The following is a 19,698-nucleotide window of genomic DNA, read 5'->3' on the forward strand; positions in this document are numbered from 1 at the left end:
GTTGAGAGAAAACATCGCCACTTGCTTGAAACAGCTAGAGCTCTTTTCATTCAATCTAAATTACCTATCATTTTTTGGGGAGATTGCATTCTCACAACTACTTATCTAATCAATAGGTATCCAATGCGCATTCTTCACAATAAATCACCATTTGAAATCCTATTTGGCCATCCACCCTCCTATTCTCACCTACGGTCTTTTGGATGTTTATGCTATGTCTCCACTCTTAGACAAGGACGTGACAAATTTCAACCACGAGCTTCCCCTTGCATTTTCCTAGGTTATCCTTTAGGTAAGAAAGCTTATAAAATGTATAACCTTGATACTAACAAGATCCAGATATCCAGGGATGTTGTTTTTCACGAATCTCTTTTTCTTTCTCTCAAATACATCAACTCTTACTTTCCTCTTGCTACTGACACATCTTTTGATTTCCCTTATTTTTCTTCAACATCTACTCACTCTGTCCCTCTACATTCTCCTCTCAGTACCTCTCTATCTCCTTCTACATCTCATTCTTCACCCACTGTTCACACTCAACAACCTCACACTCAGGTTCTTGTCCTAAGAAGATCAGTTAGAACAACACACCAACCTCTCTACTTAGATGATTATGTTTGCAGTCATGCTATGTTGCATTCTCCACATTCTAATATTGCTTGCATTCATGATTGTCATCACACATTAACATCATCTTTTTCTATTCCAAATCTTTTATGCTGTTAAACTGATTCAACATTGTCTCCCTCTGATAATGAGCTACATGAACCTTCAACTTATGAAGAGGCTGCTGCCATACCTGCTTGGTAGGTTGCTATGCAACAAGAGTTTTCTGCTCTTAAAGCCAATGATACATGGGTAGAGGCTGCATTACTTAAGGGTAAAAAGCCTATTTCAAGTAAGTGGGTCTACAAAATCAAAAAACGTGCTGATGGTACTGTAGAGCGTTACAAAAGCAGGTTGGTTATCAAAGGATGTACTCAAAAAGCTGGAATAGATTATACTGAAACTTTTTCTCCAGTTGTTAAAATGACTACCATACGTAGTCTTATTGCTACCACGGTAAAAATGAATTGGACAATGCATCAATTAGATGTCAATAATGCATTCTTACATGGGGATTTGCATGAAGATATCTACATGAAACCTCCTCCTGGATTCATTCTTTCTGATCCCACAAAAGTTTTGAAGTTAAAAAACTCCTTGTATGGTCTCAAGCAAGCTTCAAGACAATGGCATGCAAAGCTTTCTACAGCATTAAAATCCAAAGGTTATATTCAATCAAAAAATGATTACTCCCTTTTTTATAAAGCCATGGGCAAGCATATCATATTTGTAGCAGTTTACGTGGATGATATTTTACTCACTGGCAATCATTTGGAAGAAATGCACAATCTTAAAGCATTTCTGCATTCCACCTTCAAGATAAAGGATTTGGGTAATTTACATTATTTTCTTGGCATAGAAATACTATATGTTTCTAATGGTGTGATCATGACACAGAGGACATTTGCAGCTGACTTATTAAAGGAATTTGATCATTTCAAAGCAACTCCTGCACATTGCCCTTTGGAAACTAAACTTCAATTGAGATCAGACACTGGCAAGCCAATCCCAGATCCTAGTCTATACAGAAAACTGGTTGGTAAGTTGAATTACTTAACAAATACAAGACCTGATCTTGCATATGCCGTACAATTTTTAAGTCAGTTTTTACAAGATCCTCGAGAACCTCACTGGCAAGCTGCTCTGCATACTTTAAGATACTTGAGTAAGGATTATAGCAAAGACATTTTCTTCAATACATCTACTGATTTGCACCTTGAAGCTTACTGTGATTCAGATTGGGCCTCTTGTCCCAATACCAGAAGGTCAGTTAGTGGGTACTTTATCCTTCTAGGTGGTAGTCCCATTTCATGGAAAAGTAAGAAGCAAACTACAGTTTCTTTAAGCTCTGCAGAGGCTGAATATAGGTCAATGCGCAGGGTTACAGCTGAACTCGCCTGGCTTACCCGGTTATTACATGAGTTCACCATTCCTAATGTTGTTCCTGTGCCCCTAAAATGTGATAGCCAGGCTGCTATCTACATTGCCCGAAACCCAGTCTATCACGAGCGCACTAAACATATTGATCTTGATTGTCATTTCGTGCGAGAAAAATTGCAAGATAGTCTAATCAGTTTGTCGTATGTTCCCACAAAACACCAGCTAGCTGACGTTTTCACCAAAAGTCTTCCTGGACCAGATCATCAACTTTTGATCTCCAAGTTGGGGATGTTATCACCCTCCAACTTGCGGGGGGTGTTAAACATACTTAGTTTCTTTTAAAAATAATAGCAACATTATTTTAGATAGTCTTTGAAATATATATATATATACATTTGTCTCTCTCTCTTGTAATTCAATAGACATAAAAATGAATAAGAAAATTTAATCCCTTCTTTTCTCTGATCTACTCTCCCTTCTTCTCTGAAATTTCTTATTATTCTTGAACATTGAATGATCAAAATCAACAGTCTGTGTAGTAGTGGTGCATTGGATTTGAGTCTGAATATGGTTGGTGAGGTGATGAGGTACGGTGTTGGTGTCACTCCTTCATCGGCTAGGATGATGATGACGATGATAATAGTGAATTTTATCTAAATTAATTAATGTAAGTAAGAAAAAATAATTAAGAGAATCTTTTTAAATAAAGTTGTTTGTAACTAATTTTTGCAATAAAGGTTCATTCGCAATAAAATGTACGTAAAAATTAGATTATTTAAAATATTTTAAAAAATGATATTATTAACAATGAAATGAACAATATGTTAAATTATTAGAATAATTTTTCTTATAACTAATAACTCTTTTAACGTATGCTTCTATGAAATAGGTTAGATAAACCCTAAATATTTTAGTACTACTATGACAATAATTTTGAGTTAATTTTTTTTTCATCATTTGTTATTATTGTTTTTTTTAAAGAAACCCTAACACTAAAATTGAATCAAATTAAAATACAAAACGTCTTTTTTATTAATCTATAAGTGACGGTTGGACACGTCATCCTCCAACATTTCTTTGGAGTGGGTGGCTACGACCGAGTGAACGTGTTCATTGTCATTCCCCTTCTTCCTTTAACCGAATTCCAGGTTTCCCTTCTGTACTGCTCACCCTATTTTTTCCTCTCACCATTGAACTACCTCCACTTTTATTGGGAGCTCAAAATTTTTTCATCAATTTTTGCTTGTAGACCATTTCAATTTTTAATTCCTTGATCAATTTCAATGACTATGCTTCGAAGAGCGTTTCCAGCTATTAATCGTCTCTTTCATTCTAAAATTGCTTCCCCCAATTACAATTCATATACTTCGCCAATCGCTGCTACTTTTACAATCAAGTATTTAAATTCTTCACTCATTTTTGTCTTTTCATGTCTTAAGATTGTAATTTTAATTGATTGTTTAATGTATGTATTCAGGAAAGCTCAATTGGTTCCTACCACGTTTCGATTTTATTCCGGTGATGTTGATTTTTCTGATGCGGAATTTAGAAGACGTACATTGAACAGGTTAATTTAGTTAATTTCTTTTGGTTTTGGGTAATTTTAGAATGGTATCGATACCTGTTGCGCAACATAATTGTTCATTGAACAATTGGTATTTGAATGAAGAGCTAATGTTGGAAATACGAAATACTAGTGTTAATTAACTTGATTATATTTTGAATAATTTAGGAGTGTTACTATATGACTACATGTATCATAGCCTTGTTTGATTTTGTGATGCAGGTTGCTGTATAGAAGTAAACAACGTGGGTTTTTGGAGTTGGATTTGGTTTTGGGTAATTGGGTTGAAGAAAATATTCATTCCATGGACGAAAGAGAAATTGAAGCTCTTATTCAAGTGCTTGATCTGGTTTGTGTTTGTTTTTCTTCCTACATTATGCTAATGTTCATTACAACTAATATGGCATATTTAAAATGGAAAGTATTGCATCTATTATGAATTACCTGACAGTGGTGAATACATAAACTAGTATAGGATTGGTCCGGACCAACTCAGCTACCATTTTCTCGTGTTATATGATTTGCAATCGCAGCATTGAAAGAGTTTTAATCAAAATTCACTAACGATAGTCTAGCCACGCTTGGACCTAGTTTCCCATGATACCGAAAGGTACCGATAGGCGATACTCCATCTGTTTCTTAAGCTTCTTGTTTTGAATATTATGGATGTATGTTTTAGGCCAAACCTTGACTTGAATACCCTAATCTATATGAAAAAGTATATCAATACGGGTTTTTGATAGATTCGTCTCAGACTATATTTTTCAAATATCATTCTTACAATAATTTTCTCAAACATACGATTGATAATGTTTGAGTTTTAAGTTTGCACTGAGATTTGCGCAAAAGACAAATGGGGACATGAGAAGAAACAGAGGGAGTATTATTTAGCACTAGAACAAGCTCTTGGGATTTACTTGAATGCATTACGAGTAAGCATTCTTATACTCTTAGACAGAGTAAGAGCATCCTCACGTTACTTCGTTTATAACTCAGACTAGTTTGTTAGGTGTTAAAGAACTATTATAGTGAATGCCCTTTAAGATTACTAGTTAAGTTGTTTTCATACTTTGAACATTTTATGAAGCATCTGCTCCTTGACTTCAGATTCTTGTATTGCACTTATGATTCCTTAGGTTGAGTTAAAACTATTTTAGTATGAGCTGTATGATTTATATCGTCCTGTAAAAGTTGGGAGTGTATCCATATACTGCTCTATAACACATATAATTTTATGGGCTTACTTCCCCTGAAGTTCAAAATAACTAATGTATATGCGTACAAATTTTAAACTTTTAATGTGAATGAATTCCTGCTCTGAAGTGTGTCAAATGGTGAATCTGTTGCTGTCAAATGGTGAATGAATTCTTGCTGTGAAGTGTGTCTAATTGATTACTCCTATTAATTAAGGTTGATGCTTTGATAAAGGAAAAAGCTAAGGTTTATGCTTAGTACCAAGAAGAGAATATAAAATTTGCAGATCATAGTATGTGAACTGTTCTCCTCATGGTCAGAGAGAGGCTCAATTTTCATTAATTTGGTCATGCATCTTTGTGGCTGTGATTTGACCCAGCATTCATGATGGACAATGGTTAATAGGCTTGGAATTACTGTGAACTCTGGATTTACAAAATAGCTTAATAGATCTTTAACTCAAGTTAAAATGATTTTATAGGTTCATTTGATATCATACTTTCTTGCACTAAGCCACCGCGGCTTCTCCTGGTTTTCGTTTTTCAGAAATTGATCCTTGATATTAACTCATTTTGCTAGTTGACTGAGATTTGTAGTACTACTGCTGTATGGCTGTTCTGGACCTCCCCATTCCCCTCCCTTTAAACAAAAAGAAAAAGAGAATTGAAACAGTAATGTGGCCCTTAAAGATCTTATTGGAATTCAAAGGCATGGCATAGTGATTAGGTTTTGGGACACGTGGGGCACCTTTTTGGTAGAAATACAAGTTACCATCCAAATTTTTTTTTTCTCTAGAATGAGTAACAATGATGGAGGAGTTAGCACATGTGTCAAGAAACGATGAGTTGTAACTCATGACACTCGGTTCTGAGAGTTCGTAAAACTTAGGGTTTTTAACTAAAATGAACATCTTGGTTCATGCTAGAGTAATTTGTTTCTTGACTGATCATTAGTTTGCTTCTGGTGTTTTGAAAGTCTCTCCCTGTCTATTTATTTTTTTATTTCTTGGTTTTTTGTAAGTCCCTCCTGGTGTATTTTATTTATTTACCAAGTCCATATATCTTCACTCAAACTGTGGTATCCTGGAAATTTGCGAATCCACTGGCACTGGTTTCCATTACTGATCCATGATAGTTTTGACTGTACAATGACCCATCTATTAGGATAGTCTTTTAAAAAGGTAGCATCCAAGGATAATCCTGTTCTGTTAGTTTTTGAATGGTTTACTATTGTGTTACTTTGATACTCTTATCACCCCACAGGGCATGTGTGTTAAAAGTTTTCCACATTACTTCATTATCTATTCAAGAAAATTACTTGATAGCCAGTGGTGAAGAAATAAGAATATTTTTCAATATCAAAATGTCCACTGAGAAACTCAATTGGGAAATTAAGGGGTGATGTCCGATGGTCCAATAAAAGAGCATGGGGAGTTGAGACAATAAAATAAACTGAGAAAATAGTTTTTGGATGCTGTGTCAGATCCTTAATCCATATTCCATACTCATGTTTGACACTCCTAGAGGAGTCCGAGTAACTGAGGTTCACTTACTGCTGAAATTATGGATTGCTGTGATCATATTTGGCCTTTAATCATCCCTTAATCACAAATTATAGTAGGGATTTAAAAGTGAAATTTGGTGCGAATTATGTTACGTTGTTCCTATTGCATAGTGCAGTTGGCTTCCACTTTGCTTTGTTAGCTTCTTGAAGAAAAGAATGGAAATGAAGAGCTTGAATTGGGTACTATTTAACTAGTCATCCTCTGAATTGATTGGTGTCCCTTAAGGACATTGACATTTATGTTTCGTATGAAGGTGGAGAGAGAAAAGAGTGCGCGGTTATCGGTATTAGAGAAAATAGATAGAAAACTACTAGACACAAATGTTAGCTGTTTTGTAGGACATGTCAAAGTGAAAGACACGGACCTGTTTTAAGAACAGTCAGGGTTTCATGGTTTTTTTGTGCTGCATGCCATCCTTGAATGATGGTGCATATTTTTCAATGTGTCTTGTACTTCAACTGATAACAACTGCTCATACTTTGGCAACATGAATTAATTCTGTTGACATACTTCATTAGGGTTTTCTTTCCACTATTTATGTTATGATCTTTTTTTGTGTGTTCCGTTCCAAAGTAGCCTCTTACCATGCTCATTACTTGGTGATCAAGTTTAAAAAGAGCAGTCCATGAGAACATCTAATGGTCAATTATGAAAATAGGTCAACTTTGACTCTGTTGGCTTGTTAATTACGATGTGGACCTGTGCTTCAAGCCCCATTGCAGGCTGTGTGAAGTCGAAGCATGATCCTTTAAATCCAAACTCAGAGTGCTCAGATGATGATGCATCTTTTGATACCAACAGAGAGGAAGGCTTGGAATGTCCAATATGCTGGGAGTCTTTTAACCTTGTTGAGAATGTTCCATATGTGCTATGGTGTGGTCACACACTATGTAAGCATTGCGTCCTTGAACTCCCATGGGCTGCTTTGAAATTCCCTACCCTACCCATGCAGCTTCCATTCTTCATCTCTTGTCCATGGTGCAATTTACTCTCTCCTAGGATTTACAAAAGTGCTCTTAGATTCCCTCGTAAAAATTACTTCATTCTATGGATGGTTGAGAGCATGAACGGGGATAGGAAGTGGTCCTCTGCATCTGCTAATGGGGAAGTCTGCCAACCTGGCTCCTCTGCTAACAATGGTATAAATACTCAATTCCACGCCAGAAACCATCGTGAATCACCAGAGGGGGCAGAGCTTCATCACAACCAAATAAGCCTTATACATCAGTACTTAGTGGGGAGAGATTCAACATGTCACTCCGCAAGTCATTGGCATTTGTAGTTAACTTGACGGCTAAACTTCCCCTTGTGGTAATATTTCTTCTTGTGACTCTTTATGCAGTGCCAGAAAGTACTGCCATCTTAGCTTTGTATCTTCTTATTACTGTTCTATTTGCCTTCCCCTCTTTCCTTGTGCTCTACTTTGCATACCCCAGTTTAGATTGGTTGATTAGAGAAATCGTCACTTGAAAGTAAAGACCTTTTTCTCTCTCCTGCCTTTCTATATTAGTGAACAAAAGCATTTTCCCTTTCTACAAGTAATCAATTTGTCGATAATCCCTTGCTTCAAACATCCTTGAATTTTACCTGGCTTCTTGCTGCAGAATGCTGAAATGTTCTGTGCACAGAATTGTACCTTATCGAATGTTGTACTGCTATTGGAGCTAGGTTATTACCTCCAAACTCAGTGCTGGCAAATGTAGAACCTTTGGAATCCTACACTTTTGGACTTATTGGACTTATTGGACTTATTGGACTTACTCATTTGTTAGTTCCTTCTCTGCAAGCAACTGCAAGTTTGCAACATATTCTACTCATTGGCATCCCTTCAACCATATTATCTTAGTTGGCATAACGTGTCATGTAATGTAAATCGTGACGTTTCTTCGATCTCACATGTTTGGTCACTCATTCACTCTTTTACAACGGTCTGCAAGTTATAAGTACATTAGCTACCAGTTGCAGAGATCTTTGCTGCTAGAAGTGTAATGTTTTTATTACCTCCTACTTCCTAGGGCTGTTGTTATAAAACACTGGCATTTATATTTGGGGTTTCCATAATTTGCTAACATGATTTTTTTTCCGGCCTTGTAGTTTGCCTAAATATTATTACTTTTTCTGTTTCTTTGAGTTTGCATCTTAAAGCTCAAATATGTGAGAACTTTTTGATTTCTAAAGTCAAAATTTAAAGGGGGAAGTACTTGTTTATTTTCATCAACTGTATTCGTTTTGAGATGCATCATGATTTATGCGTGTACTTTGATGTCATACAAATTTAGTGTGGGTTATGGTCTAACTCCCCTACTAAGCTATTCAAGCTGGCAACCTTTCTACGGCTACAACTATGCACTATTGCCCTAGAAACGCCTAAAATTTGCTCTATCTTCTAGAACTAAATACTTTTTGTAACATATTGTTAGATTGTAACAAACTTTTGTGGAGTGTTATTTTTTATAGGGATAGTGAACTAACACTCTTTTTAGCTATTGGTGTTAAATAGTGGGATTGTTCGGTAAAATTTAATGTAATTTACTTAGAAAAGCTGCTTAACAAGCTTATTAGCCATTCTTTTCTTACTCGTTAGTATTTTTCTTCACAATATTCATTTTCATCCATCACTATTTAGAAATGTGGGAATCAGTATTATTGTTTTCCTCTTAGATTACTTATTGGTGTTCTTGTTCTCTTGCTTTTTCTTGTTTCTATTATTATTAGTAGAATTATTGTTTTCATTTTTATTTTTTAATTGTTTTTACTTATTTATTTTATCTATATGCATATTATTTATCTTTCCCGATGTGGAAACTTCTCTTAATCTTTCGCGAGTCAGGGGACTCCTTTGGCCGCGCTCTCTTTTATGGGAATGAGTTGCCGCCGCCCTTCCCTCCCCAAACCCTGTCCATAGTTTTTAATGAGCGGGATACACTGGGTAGGATGATGATGATGATGATGGTGAATGAGTAACAGTGAATACTGCATATACATTGTACTTCTGTTTGGAGATTCTCTTATTTGTTTCAGTATGCCTGCAGGAAAACCCTGATCTGTGGAGGTGGCTCAGTGGTCAAGAAGAACCACCCCAGTCCCTCAGTGTGAATCCGGTGAGATTCTGAATGAGATTGTTAACTGACATTCTTGATCTCTAGTTTATTAATCATGCATGTAACAGTAATTTCTATTGATAGGTCTTCACTGCTGTTCGCAAGAAGGTTGCAAGCAATCTAGAGAACCATGCGGCTCCAGAGACACGAGCACCCCCAGGACAACCATGGGTTAGAGGATGGGATGACATTAAGAGAGGCAAAGACAGTCCTATATCTGGAAATCAGTAGTTCTAATGCAAAGAAATTCTCACATCTGCTTTAATATTCACACAGTAAAATAAGTTTGTATGTCTCATTTTCTGTTACTTGAATATGATCTTGACAAGATATTGAACTTCTAGTCCTTGCCATACAGGGCAAGAGCCGCAAGACAGTGCACACTGCACAATGGTTGAATTCCAGAGAATAATATACAATCAGAAGTTAGTATTAGTATTAGCTAGCTTGATAGCATGCCAATGAGTAATGCGTGTGCTAATTTATGGTCTAGTTGATCTTAATTTCATCTGTCCGTTCAGAATGGATAGTATGGTATTACTTATCAATTATGATTGACTTGTGTGCCACTGCAAAGTTGGGTGGGAATTGCAGGTTCTGCTGACTGTTGCTGCCCATCCCATTCTTATGTGGCTCTCCAGTGTCCATGCCCATGGATACGGTTTCATCATATACTGCTGTCTTGCTTCGACAATTGTGGCTCTTTCTCTTCAACATTGTTCATATTTTTCTCTTAACTTTCTAGCTTATCTACGTTTCCCATTTATAAATAATACTTCTTCAGTGATTTTGAATTTGCTGTAAAAATATTTAAAAAATTCTCACTTAAATATTTTGTGGCCGTGTTTGCGATGGAATAACCTTAGCGATGAGGATATAGTGATAGACTGATTTCAATTGTGAGTTTGTTGCTAAAGGCGTTTAGCAAAAATGAGGATATAGTGATAGACTGATTCCAATCGTGAGTCTGTTGTTAAAGGCGTTTAGCGAAGAAAATGGCGAGGAAACTGATCGTTGCTATATCTTTTTCTTTTGTAGTGATGAAGATAATAGAGTATTTGCCAACATGTAAATGTGAAAATGTCATTAAAAAAACCAAAACTCTCATGTCAAAGTTATTTAGCATTTTTTACTCACCATAAAAGACATTTTGTAATGTCTTGGAAAAGGTGAATAGAGAGATTTGTTCGCTATTTTTTAAGATGAAATTGCACATTTTTCAACCTTTTCTTTTGTACTTTTAGATTTTCAAAATTTTCATTCTAATGTGTCCTTTTTAAATTTATTGCTAAATAATTTTCGAAAATATGAAGCTAAGAAAATTGTTGACCATATATATGTTTGCTAACATCATCGGTGATTCTCAACTGATAATATTGTTTCTAATTTTTTCTGAGTCCTTCTGAATTTAAGCGTAGAATGAAGTGTGGTATTTGTGAGAGGCTCACACAACATGAATGTTTTGTATACTCAGAATAATATTCACTTCATGTGAAAAATGTTAGAGCAGGGAATGCTATAGGCCTATAGCCCTTTTGTGAGTATTTGAGAAACATAAATTTACTACCTTCTTCTTGGTGAGCTAAGGCCTAAGGATAGTATTGATATGGGCAATAGTCAATACTTAGGAGTTTGATGGATAACTCTCTAATCCTATTGACGTTTGGTGAAAAATACAATTTTAAAACTTGCGTAATTATAAATTTCAACTCTTAGTCTCATTAACCGTTTTATATTATTCATTGCAATATCTAACTCTTAGTCTCATCAATTATGTATTATTATAAATTTTAAAATGTTAATATTGTGAAAATATACATTAAAACAAAATAAAAAAATTCTCACTTAAGGCTTAGCCGTATTTTTTTATCTTACAGAAGTGCATAATAAAACAAGAATTGATTGTGGAAGTATATCCACCAACAAAATCAGAGGTTTCAGGTTTGAATCAAGGAAATGTCATTTGTTGTATTTCTTAGTTTTTGGACATGAACCTCTCAGAGGTTACGAATGACACCTCTTGATCATTTGGGTTTAGTCGATTGTCTCTTAATTAATTTAATTGTTTGTGATTCGTTGTTGGCTAGAGTCAAGAATCATAAATTTATCAAGTGCACAGTTAAAAAACTAGTAATTATAAATTTCATCAATGCCAAAAAAATAAAATAATAAATTCAGAGTTAGTGTTTGCTAGTAACTTCCTATATCACATGAGGTTAGTTACAAATATATAGTAATAACTAATAAGGTGGAGAAATAAAATGAAAAAATAAGTTATTATTTACTAATATATTGATTTAAATTAAATAAAATTTGTAGGTCATGTTTAAACATACAAATTGTTGAAATTTGTATATGAGAGATTTATTTGGAAAATATAGCAATTCCTTTAAGAGATATTATACAAATTGGTATATGAAATATACAAATTGATATATGAAAGAATTAATTATAATTTTAAAAAGTTAAATGCAAGTATCGCCTAAAAGACCCCTAAAAGTAGCTCTAAAACTTTTAATTTCAAATAATAATATTTTTTTTTGGAAAAAAGATTTTAGGTGGGCATAAATAATAGTTCTTAAAAGTATTTGGATATTAGAACCACTAAATATCCCTATTCCCTAACCAATCCATCATCACCTTCTCCGAACTCAACTCCATAACTCCATAGTTGATAGGAGTATCTATCTATCTGAATTCCACACTACTTTTATTCTCAATTTACGGGCTTTGCGATGCTGCTATAAGTAGAACAATTTCATTGAGCAAAGCTACCAACAAAAAAAAAATCCCCAATTCCCATTCCCCGTTTCTCAATAATTATGCCATGATTAGGGATTAATAACTGAAAAAAGAACAAAAAAATGGGGGAGGGAGATGAAGAATCAAATGGGGGGTGGAGCAAAGCAAGAGGGTTGGTTATTAAAACGCTGTTAGTTGTAGGAGGAGCTCTTTTTATCCGTCGCCTTACTAAATCAATCACTCGCCGTGATCATGCCCGTTTCGTTTCCCATTCTCTATCCGGTGAAAAGGTTTATTCTGCTTCTGAATATCTTCGATTTTAAAATTTTATTCATGGTTTTTTATTAAACAAATTTGACTGATTATTGAAGTGGGTGTGTGTTTTTGGTTTAGAATTCTCGAGAACAAGCTGTTAGAGACCCTGAACATTATTTCAATTTGAGGTATTACTTCGTTTACTCTTCCATGATTTTTGGATTGGTTGTTTGTGACTTTATGATTATTTTGGAATTTAAATATTGAAAGATGTTTGGGTTTTTTTCATTAATGGATAGAGTTTCTTAACGAGATTTCCAGTTCTCGTTTTAGGACATGTTTGCTGTTTCAATTTGGCTTTAATTGTTTCCAACTTAAACTTTGAGGGAATTGAAGTGTAAGGAAGGCTAAGAAATGATGTGGGATATAATTTTCTTTGTTTGAGTATCGATTTTGGAGAGGATGAATTTGGAAGCTAAGAGATTTGAAGGGATTAAGGGGTTTGGTATGAGAAGTGTATTGCTTAAAAGGGGTAAGTGTAACAATTTTTCCCATGTCATTGTTTTAACAAAGTAAAGGAATCACCTATGACAAAGTAATGGAAACATTACCCACACAATCAAAACAAACATTAAGTAACGAGTTTGCTTATTTGATTCCATTGACGATCCTTAATATTAGTTACCAAATGCCTCTGAGTCCATTAATTTTGTTAATTATCAAATCTTTTTAAATGTGGAAATATTTGGATAGGAAAATGTCATTTCTCTTCCTCCTCATTACTTTCCCTCTAAACAAACAAGGGGACCTTCCTTATTATTCCCTCTCCTTCATTTCCATTCCCTCCCCTCCTAAATTGTTGTCCAAATCAATTGTTTATGAAATTGATAAGTTTAGGGAAGGGATAATAAGTTGAAATTTAGGATATTAGCAATCGAAGTTTAATCCACAATTGCATTGGCTTCAAGCTAGATAAGGGTGATTCATGTAGGCCATGTTTGGATTGTGGTAAATAAAAGTCAACGTAAGAAAACAAAGGCTAATCAATAGAATATGGTTGTTGGAAAGAGAAATAGTTGTGAAGTGATGAGAAGGGGAGGGGGAATTAGTTCTTCTATTTTAGGTGAATATTTACCTTAGTGGTGTGGGGAAATATTCCCCTCGCATGAGGGAAACAATATCTCATTTTCTTCATATTCATCATTTTACAATCTTTTCTTTGCCACCACATTCCTACTAGTCCACCTCTATCTATCTTCATTTTCGTTGTTGGAATTTTTATTTCTCCCTGTTATTTACTCTCAATTCAAGCATGACCTTAAGTCTGTAAGGTTTTAATATGTGTTTTTAGCAAATGCTGTATTCCATCTTAGGGGATAACTAGTATTTTGGAAATATTTAGTGAAGTTGTTATGAAGCTCAAAATTAGATTGAAAGATGGGACGTTGTTGGTTAGGCGGAGAGATAGAGTCTTAGCTCCAAAAGGAGCAAGGCGCATTGAAGCGCAAAAGGATCCCAAAACCTAGGGGTTAGGTGAAAGTGTGAGCTTTTGTTGGGGCACCTTTGGTTCAACTGTTTATTAAAAAATTCTAGAGCATATTTGGGACTTAAAATAATATAATATTCATATTATCATTACTTCAAAGATCTAAAACCATTTATTATCATTGCGCTAATCTACTATTATAGTGAAAAATAGCATTAAAGGGTACATAAATTTACATTTTAGAGCACTTCATATGGTTGTGGTCCATATAGTTGTTGCAAAAAGAAAGAAATATAAAATAAAGAAAAAAATCTTAAGAGAATAAAAATGAAAAAGAAGACAAGACATAAAGATAGAGGAGGAGGGAATTATAAGAAGAAAAATGAAGAAAATTATAAGAAAATAACAAAAAATGTAGACAAATTATCAAGGAAAATTGAAAATGGAAAAATGAAATTACTAAAATAAAATGATCCATAAGAGAAGAAAAAAGATGAATAATCTTAAAAACAACAAAAAATGAAAAATGCACAACAAAGGATATGAAAGAAAAAAAAAATATTACTCAAAAAAAAGAAAATAAAAATAGGGATTGTACCTAGTGCTATGGAGGCCTACGAAAAGAGGTCCACAAAGTTGTAAAATCGTTAGCAAAACTTTATTTTTCCTTTCTTTTTCTCTCTTTGTAAACAAGAGCAAATCCTTCTTCATTTTTCTTCTCTCTTCAAAGAATACTACTGTTTTGTCTAAGTGTTATTTGACAAATTACTTAAAATATTTCCTCTCATTTAAAATCCAAAACACATAAAATGCAAATAGCACGAAGGCGCAAAAAAGCGCAAAAGGTGTACAATAGTGGTGCCTCAATGTAAGGTGTGCCCAAGGTGCTCTTTTTAAATCTAAGGATGGAGGAGTTATCACTTTTAAATTGGATGTGACCTTTTACCTTAGCGGAGAATGGTGGTTGACTATTATTACTCTCATTTAAAGAATGCACTCAATTACAATGAGTTGATCTGATTGCCTGATTCTAACCACATATCATCTCAAGACTCAAAAGAGTCAAAGTTACTATTGAAGTAGGATGAATGAAAATCTTTCATTTTGGTGATTGTTCTCTGCTGTTTCTATAGCATAAAAAGTAACATTCATTACAAATGTCACCAAACTAAAAGCATCATATCATTTATACCCAAGAATTCCTTAACATATCATCCATCATTATGAATGTATCGAAAAACACACTTGCTATTTTGTTTCTAGAACTCTGATTTTATTTGTAGTTTCTGAGCTATTTGTAATACAAGCACTACAACTATAGTAGTCTTTTGAGTCTATATACATGGAATCAACAAAGACTTGCATGAGTTGAGAAAATGGAAGGATAGAATATGATTTGAATTGGCTAAACGATATTGATGCTTCATCTGCCAGTTTGTAAAGAATGATCAACCATCTTTATACTTTAGTGTGTTTGGATAAAGAACTAGGACGGAGAGGTAGGGGGGTGGTGAGGGAGGGGAAGGGCAGGGAGGGGGAGGATAGGAAAGGAAAGATAGGGAAGGCTGATCTTTCCATATCTCTTTACAGAGATTTGTTTTTACAATTTTGGATTGTCAAAGGCTCGTAGTTCCTTCCCTCATTTTCTATTTAAATGGAGGAAAATACATTCCTTTATTTTTCTACTCTTTCTTTCCTCATACATGCTATCAAATTCTTGATATACATGCTCAGTGTTGTATGATTTTGGAAGTGTTCAACCAATATAATGTTTGTTGGTACAAAATTGAGTATCGTAAAGATTATATTTTGTAGGATGGTTGCCTGTCCAGCTGCAGAAATGGTGGAGGGTTCACAAGTGTTATACTTTGAGCAGGTAATATATATGATGTGTATTATCTGGCTTTAGACTCACATATGATAACATTTTGTTTTAAGAGCTGTTATAATCTATCAACAGGCATTCTGGAGAACTCCTCAGAAACCCTTTCGACAGGTATGCCTCACGTATATCTTTTAAAGTTTAAGTAGATCATCAAAAGTTGTCTAATTTCATTTATTCTCCATGACCTGTGTTACTTGCTCAAGATGTTCATTGCACTTTCAGAGTCTGGAACTTTAAATTTTGTCGAAAGATATAACTTACTATATTTAAATGGAGAAGACAAGATTCCTTCTTACCCTCTGTCAGTCTGTACTAAACAAATACTTTTTTCTAAACGTGTGGATGTGGATTTAAATGCGTCAATCTTCATTGACATTCAATGTTGATTACTCTTTTAGATATTGCCTTGTTAGAATTTGCTGATGGTGATTCTCCCATGTTGCTAATTGTGGGCATTGTATTACAGAGGTTTTATATGGTGAAACCTTGTTCCAAGGAGATGAAATGTGATGTGGAGGTAAGTTTTTTAGCTTATGTAAATCGAGAATTCTGTCATAGCAAGCCAAGTGATAAAACTTTGTGTAAATTAAGAAGATGACATCGATAAATTGACAGTTGACAGAAAGTAGAGATCTATTGGTATCAAAGTGCAAATTCAGGAGGATATGCTTGCATGAGGCATGATACTCTTGCAAATGTAAATTAGAAATTAACAAATCGATTCCCTAATCCTTCCTGTTTTTCCAATACATTTGCTTTAATGAACCAATATATTTTTTTCTCTAACAAAGTCTTTTTTTCTCTTCTTTTTTCTCCAACTGATCCCACTATATCTCCAGTATCCATATGGCAACTTCTATCAGTTTCTTATCTTCTTGCAGTTCACACACTGAACCACAATAAATGACTTTCTTACTCTGATCCTCATCAGATCCATACTTATTTTTTCTTCTGTTTTGACTTTTTTGTGGAAACTAGCCTTAACATCTAGTTCTATCTGTATATTAGCTCTATTCTTTCCACCACTTGTGACCCCAAAATAAATCATCGTCATATCCTCTTCTCTTACTGGAAGCTGGAAGAATTTGTTTCTCTGTCATCATCATCATACCCAATGTATCACGCTCGTAGGAACTATGATTAGGGTCTAAGGAGGAAGGAAGGCGGCAATTCATACTTATGTCACCATCACTTTTTTCCTCCAAAAAGTTCAGATCTAATATGTCATCTTTTTTGACAATGGCAGTTAAGTACATATGCTATTAGAGACATGGAAGAGTATAAGAATTTCTGTGATCGACCAAAGGATCAACGTCCACTTCCAGAAGAAGTGATTCGGGTGAGTCTGCTCCAGCATGATGTAATCTTCTGTATGGAACATCAATCTTCAATTCCTTTGAGTTATGCTAGTTTCTTGAATAGAAAATTTAAGCTTTGTTATTTCAGGAGCATGCTGAAATGTTAATTTCTATGAAGTGGTATGGTAGATTTAAAATTATATCTATGGTATTGGAGCTGTAGGCCATTTTGTGATTAACAAAAGAAAAGAAATTTCCACTTGGCTGAAAGTAATCTGTTTATCATGATTGTTTAGAGATTTTACTCCTGCGAATCTGCAATGTCATTGTATTCATCATTCTAAAAACCTTTTGTGCAGCTAGTCACTAAAACCTACTAATATTTACATCAATTATTTGCTGTATGGTTCTGTAGAGCAGTTTCTAATTGTTATCGAGTGTGCAAAACTTGAGTTCTTTGTATCATGTTTCAACTTAAATAGATGATGATGGGATATTGTTTCTTATCATGAAAGATACCCTATTCATAAACTCATCAAATCACATTCTAAGCTTATTAACTGTGATCAGAGATTAAAATTGTTTCCCTGGTGCTAAATACCCTATCTGCTCAGTGCCCTTAAATAGATTCAACGTAATTTTGCTTTGATCACATATATGTACCTTTTCTTTTCTCACCCAATTTGAAATGTCTTTGGTGAAGAAGTATGAAAAATAAACCTTATAAGACAGCTGTGCCTTTTAGATTATTTATAGTTGACTGGTAGTAAAGATTTTGTATGTTTCTTTGATGCTCTATGGATGATGTCAAAAGGGAGTGAGAAATAGTCTAAAGCTCTATAATCAGGAGCCAAGTAACTAACCAATTCCTTCCACTCGGTTGCCCCTTCTATTTATGTAATTAAGATGATTAGCCCATAGTGATGAAACTAAAGTATCAGGATCGGTAGCATCATTTAAAAATTGCGATTCAACCCGATTCCACCGATCCCACCTGATTCTGACTCTATGGGTGATCCTAGTCGCTGTGACCGATCTGGGTCGTAGAATCGTACGATTCCACAATCCAAATCGTGATTCTAACAACCATGGATGAAACACTGGATCCTTGATTGTTCAGTAGTAAAGCAACTGATCATGTCCCTTGCTTTAGCTTGATACAGACTTACAGTCAAGTGTATACACTAGCATGGCTTCTCATTTGAGACTGTTTTGCAGGATATAGGAGAACATTTGACAACTATTCCTCTCAAATGCTGTGAACGTGGGAAACGATGCTTATATGAAGGCAAAACACCACCAGAAGGGTTTCCCAATACATGGGTGAGTACGTTTCCCATTTCATTATGTGCTTCTGTAATAGACTGATTCTGCCTTTGTGAATTTTAGAAGAATCCAGAAATGTAATTGAGATTAGAATAGAATTGTAGATCTTATTGATGTAATTGATGGATTCAAGATCATACATGTATTCGAGAGGCTTGCACTCTTCCAAGAATATGCATGACTCGCTAAATCTGTGTATTCGATATTCTGATATCTCTTCCTAGTTCCTACTATCCTTTCCTTATTTATACTAGTTTTCCCCGCCCCTTATTTTATAACTAAAACAAAAATACCCACATTACCCTCATATCCAAGGTATGACAGCTTCGTAATGTCTCTTTCATCCATATTTTTGTTTATTCTCCTTTAACTTCGGTAGAGTTTTAATTTGCCGTGAGCAAAATCTTGTTTCCTGTTCAATATCGACTCATCTGTCCTTTTGCCTGCACAGAACAATGCTACATACTGTACATCGGAGATGGCCGTCTTGAAAAACAATGAAATACATATGTGGGACCGAGGGTATGATGATGATGGAAATCATGTACGTTCTTAAGAGTGGCCTGTAACTATTCATTTGGAATTATTTATTTTCTTGCTAATATATATATATATATATATATATATATATATATATATATATATATATATATATATATATATATATATAATTAATTGTGAACTGCATTGCTGAAAACTACAAACTACAGGTTTGGGGCGTCAAAGAAGGCCCTTACGAATTTAAACCTGCATCTACGTCCAGTTTCAAGGACATGTCAGCTCCTGTAAATTTGTTATCTCCGTTATCTTTGGACAAACGAATAGAGGGCTCATTTGTTCTACAGGAATGATTACCAACACTACCTGTATATGTATTTTGTAATATTTTTGACATTTAATAGATAGTGTAGAAGCAAGTATTAATTATTTGAGCAAATCCCTGTTCAGTCACTGTACAAATTCCGGACAGTTGATCTAGTCCAGTTTTTGTTCCCTGACACTTAAATGTGAAAATTCTTACTTGGAAGTTCTATCAAATAAGAAAAATTTTGATCTGCTCTTCATTTGGTACCAAAAATTTTTGGATTTTAGTTTTCGCTGCTTGTCGTTTTGGAGGAATTTTTGTTCAGCGTTATGGATTCCGAAGCCACCTTTTCAAATCTCTCAACTTCTAGATGCTCATATATACTGTCATTTCCACCCAACCGAAACAGATAAGTTGACAAAAGGTAAAGGGAGCAATGAGTCTTATCTTTTTCTATTTTGTTGAGGATTTTTGATATACTGATCCAAGTTC

General features: G+C 34.6%; 2 protein-coding genes and 1 pseudogene across 2 annotated transcripts; all 3 read left to right on the forward strand.

Moving 5' to 3' along the window:
* The first annotated feature begins 3,015 nt into the window (after nt 1-3,015).
* LOC130797523 (succinate dehydrogenase assembly factor 2, mitochondrial) lies at nt 3,016-10,081 on the forward strand. The gene is made up of 5 exons (XM_057660126.1): nt 3,016-3,382; nt 3,464-3,553; nt 3,773-3,899; nt 9,341-9,409; nt 9,494-10,081. The coding sequence occupies exons 1-5, from the start codon at nt 3,270-3,272 to the stop codon at nt 9,638-9,640; spliced, it is 546 nt and encodes a 181-aa protein (XP_057516109.1). The 5' UTR covers nt 3,016-3,269; the 3' UTR covers nt 9,641-10,081.
* LOC130797521 (uncharacterized) lies at nt 3,906-9,333 on the forward strand (annotated as a pseudogene).
* Nucleotides 10,082-11,956: 1,875 nt separating the features above from the next.
* LOC130798718 (chromophore lyase CRL, chloroplastic) lies at nt 11,957-19,465 on the forward strand. Its single transcript, XM_057661819.1, has 9 exons — nt 11,957-12,441; nt 12,545-12,594; nt 15,708-15,768; nt 15,853-15,888; nt 16,244-16,294; nt 17,024-17,116; nt 18,294-18,398; nt 18,853-18,945; nt 19,112-19,465. Exons 1-9 carry the CDS (start codon nt 12,274-12,276, stop codon nt 19,250-19,252), a joined length of 798 nt encoding a protein of 265 aa, XP_057517802.1. The 5' UTR covers nt 11,957-12,273; the 3' UTR covers nt 19,253-19,465.
* The last annotated feature ends 233 nt before the right edge of the window (nt 19,466-19,698 follow it).

Source organism: Amaranthus tricolor, chromosome 13 (genome assembly GCF_026212465.1).
Source record: "Amaranthus tricolor cultivar Red isolate AtriRed21 chromosome 13, ASM2621246v1, whole genome shotgun sequence".
In the NCBI taxonomy this organism is placed as follows: domain Eukaryota; kingdom Viridiplantae; phylum Streptophyta; class Magnoliopsida; order Caryophyllales; family Amaranthaceae; genus Amaranthus; species Amaranthus tricolor.